Source organism: Bombyx mori, chromosome 17, assembly GCF_030269925.1.
Source record: "Bombyx mori chromosome 17, ASM3026992v2".
In the NCBI taxonomy this organism is placed as follows: domain Eukaryota; kingdom Metazoa; phylum Arthropoda; class Insecta; order Lepidoptera; family Bombycidae; genus Bombyx; species Bombyx mori.
The window spans coordinates 12,925,012-12,936,072 of NC_085123.1; the positions used below are offsets into that span (position 1 = coordinate 12,925,012).

Below are 11,061 nucleotides of genomic sequence, written 5' to 3' on the forward strand. Positions count from 1 at the left end.
GGTGGGGCAGCCGTTGTAACTATACTGAGACCTTAGAACTCTTATCTCAATGTGGGTGGCAGCATTTGCGTTATAGATGTCTATGGGCTCCGGTAACCACTTAACACCAGGTGGGCTGTGAGCTCGTCCACCCATCTATGCAATAAATAAATAAAAGAAGTAAGTGCTAAGGATAGGCTGCTTTGTTTGTTTATTTTTTTATTTGTTTATTTTTTTATTACAAGGAGAACCAACAGCCAACTAACATAGTGTAATAATACAGCAAATAATAGAAACAAAAAACCAATTAAAGGTCCTCACCAATATAAACAAATTAAAACATTAGAGAAACAAAAACAGAGAAACAAAGAAATAAAAAACAATCAGCAACCGAGAAACAACATGAGCATAGGAGGAATACACCAGACTATTTTAAATATACACATAAATGACCCAAATTAATAAAAATCAGTTGTGCTACACGTCACTGGTACATGGCCACGCACCATTTGTCCCATCATCACCCAGGAAAAATAGGGCAATAAGCCGACGTCTCACCCCGGTGATAGAGGAATAAAATGGGTTAATATCTAACAATCGGCCAAGTCTGTTGAGGTCAGTCATTGCGACCGGTTTTGGGCGCTTTACTTCGGACCAAGTTAGCCGGATTATCGTCATATCCGTTGCCACAGTGCGCCGCCAGGTTTCCTTGGGACGGCCTACCTTCCGCTTGCCTTGAAGTTCCACTCGAAGTCTCAGGTCGAGATGCGTGTGCGTGTCTACTGAGAGTATGGCATATCCGACAATCTGTAGACAGATATAATTTTCCCTAAGAAAATACGCAATTAACTTAATCACACGAACGACTTAACATCGTAGAAGGATTAGCATTATACAAAGGCATACGCATAATTTAGGTACCACTTGTTTATTGCGATGCTTCGGGACGAAAATAGGAATGATCGTGGTACCTACTCGTTAGGGCCCATAATCGCTTCGCGCCCTCGCTGAATAGACTTAACAATTCTTATAAAATAATAAAACCACATTAATCATTGATGTTACAATTCAATAAAAACAAGTAAATGATTTCATAGACCACAACTGAATCACCACTCCGAACAGCGATGCTTTAAAAACAATATTACGATTTAAGGAGTCACAGGCGACTTGTGAGATCATAATTAAAACTACTTTTACAGTTTAATCCATTTTATTTTTGATGTGAAACATCTATAGCCGCACGTAAAACCGATTTCTGGCGTGGCGACGCATGCCGTGAGGACGCGTCGCCATGCGCAATCGACTGTGCGATTCTCTCCCACTCGATCCGGCGTTAAGCCATCTCTCTCTCTCTCTACACTGAACTCGGATACCTATAGTGTTTTTTTTTTTTTTTTTTTTTTTTTTTTTTTTTTTTTTTTTTTTTTTTTTTTTTTTTTTTTTTTTTTTTTTTTTTTTTTTTTTTTTTTATGATTGAAGGATTACTGGTGGCCCGGAGGCCTTACCGGATCGGAATCGCGACCCACTGAGAAGATCCGGCGAGAAACTCAGCGGGCTGATGCATGGGTTAGGTTGCACGTCGACCTCTTTGTCAAGTTAGACGAGTACGGTTACCGGAGTCCCTAAGCCTGCTCCTAGTGTTAGAGCTGAAGGCATCTAATGCAAAGGTTATTGGATCTGATGGATCCGTAAGGACGTGTCTAGGGCGTCGACGGTGACTGGCTCCTGCATGATCAGGATTCGGGGAGTAGTCAGCGGCGGCAACGATAAGGCGATTATCATGACGCATAGCCTTATCGAAGTATCGTTCTGACGCTGACTTCATTTCATATTCATTTCATATTTCATATTTCCGAATTGATTCGAGGCCCAGGTCGTCGTGTAGGTCAACGTTCCTCATGAACCACGGAGCCCCGACAGCTAACCTGCAAAAGCGGGATTGTAGGGATTGGAGGGTGTCTATGTGTGTGCGGGCCGCGTGAGCGAACACCACACTCGCGTAAGTCATGACGGGCCTTATGCAAGTTTTGTAAAGTGTCACCTTGTTCCGAAGGGACATTTTACTCCGCTTACAGATCATGGGGTAGAGTCTACCGAGAATAAACGCGGCACGGTCACGGACTGATTTTATATGCGGGCGGAATGTCATCGATGCATCCAGGGTAACGCCCAGGTACTTGACCTTCCTGGCCCAGGGTATGGGTTGTCTAAAGAGAGTAATCGGGGGTGTGAGATTCCTCCTCCTAATCCGGGAGGAAATCCGTGAGGAGCTTCCCCTCTGAAATAGCACCGCAGTACTTTTCGCTGGGTTGATGTCTATGCGCCATTTTCGGAACCACTGTCCTAGGGCTAGGGCTGCGCTCTGAAGCTTCTTCGCGATTAGGGACTTATTTCTACTAGAATAGTAAACAGTCGTGTCGTCGGCGAATAAAGCTAAATGGGTCGGCGGCGACCGGGGAATATCGTTGACGAATAAGCTAAATAGGAGGGGTGAGAGGACAGAGCCTTGTGGGACTCCAGCTGTGAGAGGTCGTGGGGAGGAGCGGGTACCCTCGACTCGATATCGAAAAGAGCGGTTCGACAAGAAGTCCCGTATGATGAGCACGAGACTATCCGGCACGCCCATGTTGAATAGTTTGAAAATCAAACCATTGTGCCAGATTTTGTCGAACGCTTTTGCGACGTCGAAGAAGAGAGCTCCCGTATATAACGGTTTTGGTCGATTAAGCCCCACAAGAATGTGCTCCGTGAGGCGGTGCACCTGTTGAACGCATGAGTGATTTGTACGGAATCCGAATTGTTCATCGATGAGAATGCCCTTGGATGAGACGAAGTCTCTGAGGCGTTTGTAGATCAGACGCTCATACAGTTTGCCTAGAGACATGAGGAGGCTAATCGGGCGGTAGCTCGTCGGATGATTTTTTGGTTTACCGGGCTTATGTATGCCGATAACGTCCGCTTCTTTCCACACCGCGGGAAAGATACAGTTCGCCATAGCGGCATTGAAAATAGATGCCAACATCACGATGAGTTGGACGGGTAGAAGTTTAATAACGCGGTTAGATATACCGTCGGAACCGGGAGCCTTGCGAGGACGTAGGTCTTTGATCAAGTCTTTAACTTCCATCGGGGTGACGGGTGGTAACGCATCCGAGGGTGGCAAGGAGGCTCTGCGTTCTACCTCACTGTCTACTAATTCTACATGAACAGGGTCTACGGATTGAGTGCTGGGCGTGCACTGGGTTTGCAATGTATCGGCCAGTAGCTCTGCTTTTTCGTCATCATCGAACGCCGCGAGTCGGCCTGAGGGGCCTACGAGGGGGGGCATAGTTACTACCGTATCCGATTTGAGAGTACGAGCTAAGCGGTAGTAAGACCTTTGGGAGGGCGCGAGTCTTTCTAAGAAATCAGACCATCTGGCATCTCGGACTTCGGCGATGCGAGACTTTACGTCGCGTTGTAGGGCACGCATTCGAATACGATTATCCACGGTAGGATACCTATCGTAGGCGCGGATCGACGCGTTCTTAGCTCTAAGGAGTTCCCTAATATCGTCGGGCAATTTGAAGCGGTGAAGGAAGTCCTCCGCTACAACTTGTTTCGATGATCTATCTAATGTCGAGGTGATGTGTGACGTTAAGATGTCTATGGCTTCAGCGGTATCCTGAGGAGACGGGGTAGAGTCCGGGTTAAACGGGAGCGATGGTGGATCAGATTCAGCCAGGCTGATGCCCAGCGTGTGCCAATCCACCACAGTCCTCGTGACGGGAACGGAATCGGGAGCGCGACCGAGCTTCATAACGACGGGACGGTGGTCTGAATCTAACTCTGAAACTACTTCGATCGAGTGTAAACGCAGAGTTACGTTTTTTAATAACGCTATGTCGAGTATATCCGGGCGATGCGCGATATTTAGCGGGTAGTGAGTCGGGGTTAGCGGAGCGACGATATCGAAGGCGAGATCATCGACTAACGCGTCAAGCCGCCTGCCATTCGGGGTTGTGGTGTGTGAGTTCCACCTGACGTGTTTACAATTTAGGTCGCCCGCCAGAATGACAGAGCTTCCCATGCCGAGCAGCGCCTCGATATCACTGCTTAGAACGATCTTATCCGGTGGAAGATAGACGGACGCGATAACGATCGGCGCGTGTCCAGTCAGTGAGATTCGGCATACTGATGCTTCGATGTTAGAAAGCGCGGGGGGGTCGAGAGGGACGCAGTGCAGGGCTCGTCTATAGTAAATGACGGTACCACCACCACGAGCAGTAAGCCTGTCGTTCCTGACCATGTTATAGTTCGCGATTTTAGGGTCGCGGCGCGCGGGCTTAAGCAGGGTCTCCTGCACCAAAAAGATGTCAATTTGATGGTCACGCAAAAAATCACAAACCTGATCACGTTGATTTGCGAGACCGTAAGCGTTAAAAAATCCTATCGTTACGGATAGGGGCTTTATTCTACTTATGTACGCCATTGATTACCGGCGGAGTGAGGGGAGGACGTACGTATTTAACGACGCGTATACGTCAGCGTATTCTTGCACAACGGCGATGAAGTGTTGTGCAGTGGAGGCGGCGCGAATGGCGTCACCCAAAGCATTAACACGCTCAAAGTTGATCGACTGAAAAAAGTCGATCGCTAGAGCGAGATTGTCGGACGCGGTCGGAGTGCTGGTCGCGGGGGAGGAACGAATCACGGGGGAGGGACGTATCGCGGGGGCGGGACGAATCGCGGGGGAGGGAGCTACAGCCGTGTTCGTGTACGGCAACGGTTTAGCCCAGGCCGAGCCGCTGGGCACCGGCGCCGGCACGAAGGCAGGCTTAGCCTTCGGCACAGAGGGTGCCGTGGCTTTGATGTCAGGGCCGGAAGCTCGGAGGCGGTTTTGGCGCGCGACGCGGCGATTTATTTTAGGGGCTCGGGGGCATCCACGGTAATTCGCGGGGTGACCCTGTGTTCGGCACAGGACGCAGCTAGGTGGTTCAGTCGCGGTTTTTTGATCGCGAGTGCAAAGAGTCGTGGAGTGATCGTCCAAACACTTGACGCATCGAGGGCGCGCGTGACAATTACGGGAAGAATGCCCGTACAACTGACAATTGTGGCACTGGCTCGGAGTGCCTTTTTTATGAGGGGTTTCCACAGTGATTCCGGAAAGCCTACAGACCGTTCGGACGTTAAAGATTTGTTTACCTTCGGGGGTAGACTGGAGGGCGACGAGAACCATATTGTATGGCTCCCTCCCGCGTCCTGTGTGCATGCGGTGCACGGAGTTTACGGGTAGGCCTTGTTCGAGTAGGTCGGCCTTTACGAGCTCGGCATCTAACTCCTTGGGGATGCCACGTATGACTGCACGGAGCTCACGCTCCTCCTGGAGCGTATACGTATGGTAACTTATACGCTCCTTTCGGAGGTAGCTTGAGAGGGCTCTATGGTCGTCGGGTGTTGCTACTTTTATTTGTATCCCGTTCGCGAGGTTACGGGCACTGACAAAATTTATGTTATTGGCCTTAAGGGCCAGGGAGACACGGTCCCAAGCAGCCTTCTCTTGAAGAATTAACGGAGGAGGGGCCGTTTGTGCCACCGGGCGCGGCGACGGCGTGGCACGGGGACAGGGAGCGACGGGGGTCGGAGGGCGGGGACGCGACGCGTTCGCGGCTTTGCTTATTTTAGCGGCCGCGGAAGCTCGGGACTCCGCGGCGCGCTTCTTACCCTTTTGCACGAGGGTGAATCCATCTGTCAATGAGGCGGGAACGAGGTCAACCTCCATATCCGAGTCAGAGTCGGAGGACGAGGAGGAAGGCGCGGGAGCGGCGGACGCGACGGAGGCCGCAGACGATCGCTGAGGTATAACGGAAGCTGCCGCGGTAGACGCGGGAGTTTTTCGCGGGAGTATGGGTGACACGGGTGTGCTGGGCGCGACGGAGGCTGCGGTGTACGGCGCGGGAGTTTTGCGCGCGCTTGCAGGGGACGCGGGAATGGCAGGCGTGGCGGAAACGGCGGTCGCGGCGGGCACGGCAGAACAGTTCACGGCGCGTTTAGCTTTGTAAGCTAAAAATTCTGTTTCGAGGGCCGGGTATTTCTCGCTTAAGAATTCCGCGAGCAGTGTGTTGGTTGGAGAGAACTCCATTTCTTCGGACTGCCCAGGGGGGGCTGCCCCGGGACTTAAACACGCGCTCGCCTTGCGGCGAGGCCCCTGCGTCGGTAACACTAAATTGGCCGAAGCGATTCTAGGAATTTTAGAAATTTTAGTGAATAGAATAAATATAATAGAATTAGAGTGAATAGAACCACTGCACAGTTCCCGGGCGGCAATGCCTTGCAATTAGGCGCAGGTACAAATTCCGAGAAACACTTGGGCCACAGATGTGCCACGAACAATGATCTATTATCACCGGTAGTCACTTCCGACAAAACACTTGGACGCCAGATGTGCCACGAACCGAGGTCGGGCGATCGAACGAACAATGAGCACGTCCACGCGCGGCGGTTGCTCAAATCGGAATGACCTATAGTGTATAGTGTATAGTATAGTATAGTATACTCCGTAGTGTATAGTGTTGTTTACTACAGTACACATAAACTGTGTTTTACTTGAAAACAAATTATTTTTTCGTAATATTTTATTTTATCATTATGACATATTTAGTTCCTATCACAATCTGTTCTTTTCTGCATATTACTTTTACAAAATAATGTCGATGTTTCACATCTGCCAGGCGTCCCGTAACAGCTCACATTTTTTTAATTCTCATTTTATTATTTCGACTTTTCGAACACCTTATAGTTTTCGGTATGAACAATGTTATGTTTTTTTTTTGCTTTTGATTTTGCTGAAACTGATTGTTTGACGGCTTGGCATTCAAATAACCGTATTTGAATGCGTATTTCAGAATAAATTCCGGTGAACTGTGAGCGCTCGCGTACGAATTAAAAAGTTTTGTTTGTAATATTCGAGGTTATTTTTCCTTATTTTTTTTATGACCAAGATCAGTTCAACCGCAGTGTAGCTGTAAAAAGTCAAAGGTAATTCATAAAAGGGATCATCCTAAAATAACATAACAGATTTGATAACTCGAATGCAATAATAAAACATTCGACTGGCCTTTTGATGAAAAGGCGTAGGTACTAAATATTAATATTATTTAAGCCGGTGGTTACTGGTTGGGCTGTCTTGAAGCGCCGTCAATAGCTGGCGGCACTTTGTTAATATTTAGGGTTCCTTGTCCCAATAGCAACGGCAGCAAAGACACTTTATTATTATTATTTCATCTATTCTATCTAATGGTCTATCTGCTCGTGTTAAGTGGCTCCCAAAGCCTATACGTATGTCAACTGAGGTTTTGCCACTCACCTTGAGATATCTCAATTGTAACGTAAAACAGCTGTGCTATCAAACATGCGTATATCAGTGTTTCGCGGCATAAATAGGCGGGATGGTCGTACGTACCCACACAATGCTGCCAGTGAAAATGTACCAAAAACAATTCAATTTACTGGTGGTAGGACCTCTTGTGAGTCCGCGCGGGTAGGTACCACCACCCTGCCTATTTCTGCCGTGAAGCAGTAATGCGTTTCGGTTTGAAGGGTGGGGCAGCCGTTGTAACTATACTTGAGACCTTATAGAACTTATATCTCAAGGTGGGTGGCGCATTTACGTCGTAGATGTCTATGGGCTTCAGTAACCACTTAACACCAGTTTGGCTGTGAGCTCGTCCACCCATCTAAGCAATCAAAAAATGTATTCCAGGAGCTCGGATTGGACATAAGCGCCGCTCAGATAGCCGAACTAGAAGCTGCTGTACATGACATCGACTTCCCAGCGGCTGCTGAACATGAGAAGCGGGTTCGTCACGACGTGATGGCGCATGTCCACACGCTCGGCGAGAGGTGTCCCCTCGCCGCGCCCATCATACACCTGGGAGCCACGTCGTGCTACGTCGGAGACAACACCGATTTGATAGTCCTTAAGAACGGACTCGAGCTGCTTCTGCCAAGGCTCGTCGCCGTCATCAAACAACTTGGAAGCTTCGCGAAACAGCACAAGTAAGTGTATTTTTTTCATGAACAACATCCCTCGATCTAAGGTTTTCTCCTGTGTTATTAGTACCAGAAACTAAATACGTATTTATTTCGACTAGGAATCGAACGCGGATCCCCCTCTTTAGAGTAACCAGAGTCGTTAACTACTAAACCAACGCCGATATTAAACGCTATTAGTCAATTGTTGTTAACAGATCATTGTTTGCTTTTGTACCTCTCTGAAAAATCCCCAACATGCGGTCAGAGAATCTCTAGCTGTAGGTACCTAAAATATGTTCACGGGCAAGTAATATTTTTTTAATTGCTTTGATGGATGGACGAACTCACGGCTCACCTGGCGTTAAGTGGTTACCGGAGCCCATAGACATCTACAACGTAAATGCCGCTACCCACCTGGAGACATGAAGTATAAGCTCTCACTTTTAACAGTACAACGGCTGCGCCACCCTTCAAACCGAAACACATTACTGCTTCACGGCAGAAATAGGCAGGGTAGTGGTACCCACCCGCCCGAACTCTCAAGACGTCCTACCACCAGTAGAAATTAGACAATTAAAACTACATACGGATTTACGGATTAATCTCGCGTCATTTGTTGTTATAATAATAATAATAATAATGTTTTTATTGCAAGTAACCATGACTCATATAAATTGTTAATAAGACTTAGACCTATGTTAGTAGTTATATTTACATCACAATGAATTACTGTCGTAACATCCCATGGGAGATGGCACCACAGCGACCCATGTATACACAGTCCAGCCTGCTTGCAATCATGCTCAGGATACTGTTGGAGCTGGCCCTCACTCTGCTTACCAGAGATGCACACCTCTTACGCATGGTAGCGTAAAAACAATCTATGTGCGCGTCTGCAAACATCCCTGTTGCGCTACAAAAGCGGGGCAGCACCACCAGCACCCTAAACGCGTTATTATGTTGAACACGGAGAGCGTTGATATTATATTATATTATTGTTATGATATTACTTCTGAAGTTTTCAGTCAAGGATGAATCATCCGTGACCACGAAAATTGTAACTTATTATGTCAACGATTCGCGAAAATCTAAGAAAATACTGAAAACAATGAAGACTTGTTTATTGTGTATTAATTTTGCGAAATATGTTCGGTTGAAATTACTCATGCGCGTCCTGACGGTGCTACGAGAGAAACCTTCCTTGAAGTCCAATAAACCATATCGATGCCTCCAATGAACACTACTCTAACTCCAAATTCGTAGGTTTACAGGAGGAGCGTTTAAACGAAAAAAGTTGATAAATATATCTGCAATAATAAAGATTTTTATGCTTTTTTCTTGCTGTAACTAGCTGATTTACTGTTGCTTCGAACCCCGTTAATAATTAATTTGTAATACTTTTAAAATAGTGAAGCGATTTGCGTGAATAACGAAAATTTCAAAATTTTGAGTTAGAGTAGTTTTCATTGGAGGCATCGATATGCAAACAAAGAAAAACAATACATTTGTTTTCATAATATACTAAGGAACGCGTTCACGCTCCGCTGACAATAAAGCTGGTTGTATGAAAACGTTGATTTCTTGAAACTACTCGCGCGCCACCTGCCGTGCCTCTATTGTACTATGACGGTAACATTCCCTGAAGTTCCAACAATAAATGTAATAAGTTTCGCCACAATCGGATGCATAGTTTAAGAACGTATAAAGGACATTATATCTCATACAAATTAGTAAATTTTCATATACATTTTCAAGCCCTAATTCACATTCTTATGCGATGCGACAGTGCCGGTTTTTAAATCCCACAGGCATGTGTACCAATTGAAATAGGAAATTTTTATTTTTTTTTTGGTCAGGAGGAAATCGCCGGACTTCCGCCCTCCACTGGGGACGGCGGGCGGAGCATGTCGGAGTCGAACCGACTAAAACCTCCTGTCGCTCAACAACCAAAGTCCAAACCTCACATGAGAACTCATGAAAAGGCAAAGGGGGGAAAGTGAAGTGTTTAGTGCGGAGCACATCTCTCCCATCACCCTCCCCCTCGGGACGCCGGACTGGCGGTTGTCGGCGCCACAACCACCAGCCCTCTCGGTCGGCAGGCTATCCGGAGCCCGCCTAGATGGCGTCGGTTAGAGTGAGCTATCCTACGGAATACCCCGCTGGGTCAGAACCAGCGTGGGTCGAGGATAGCCGGCCTTCCATCACCCGGATGCTCTTGCGTAAAACGCGTGCAGAGCAGCTTGCACGACGACTTCTTAGGTCCCCCTCGCCGGTCCCCAGACCGACATGTGAGGGGGACCCGAAACACTTAGAGGGCCAGGGCTTGGGCGAGACCGGCCTCCCTGGCCCCAGCTCGACGGCGGCGGGCTTGCGCGTCTGTAACGCGCCCCGCCGCCTCCTTCTGCGAGATGGTGCACTCGCAGAAGTCGAGCATCGTCTTCCACGACTCGTCGTCGCGCAGCGTCGATGCCACAACACTCGGCAACGACAAGTCGTTTCCTATTTTTGCGACGAGGACACGGCGCCACCCCTCCCATGCGGGGCAGGCGAAATAGGAACATAACACATTTTCACGAATGACTTACACAATGAAGTAATACTATCTTATTATAAAAAACCGGCAATAATTTTAATTTGCCTAATTACTTATGGTAGTGCGGAATGTAAGCCCACGCGGGTAGATAGCACTACTTTCGCCATTTTTGCTGCGAAGCAGTCATTTATTTCGGTTCCAAGGGACATCCATTACAGTAGAATAGAAGTGAAAATCCTTTCACATGTCTCAAGGTAACTGGCGGTTCTAACGGTACGGCAGTATCAACTCTAGAAACCACTTAACAGCAAAGGGGGTGAGAGCTTGTTGAAAAATCTAGGCAATAAAAAAAGAAAAATAAGAAATTGTCTATTCTATTTATATTAACAACGTTAGAATTAAAAGTTATTTTCTTCAGATTGTTCATTTTTTTCAGAAAATATATGTTATTTGTATAAATCAAAGGAAGTGTTATAGAATTCTATATTCCAGTAGATAAACGCACTTAGGTATTTAGTAACCAATTTGCATAC

The 11,061-nt window shown here is 47.3% G+C and overlaps 1 protein-coding gene across 1 annotated transcript in view; it reads left to right on the forward strand.

Annotated features, from left to right (window-relative positions):
* LOC101737927 (adenylosuccinate lyase) overlaps window positions 1–11,061 on the forward strand; it is a 63,805-nt gene that overhangs the window by 50,954 nt on the left and 1,790 nt on the right. Inside the window, exon 2 of the mRNA XM_004932506.5 lies at window positions 7,724–8,019. Coding sequence (XP_004932563.3) covers window positions 7,724–8,019 — 296 coding nt within the window. The remainder of the gene's footprint in view (window positions 1–7,723; window positions 8,020–11,061) is intronic.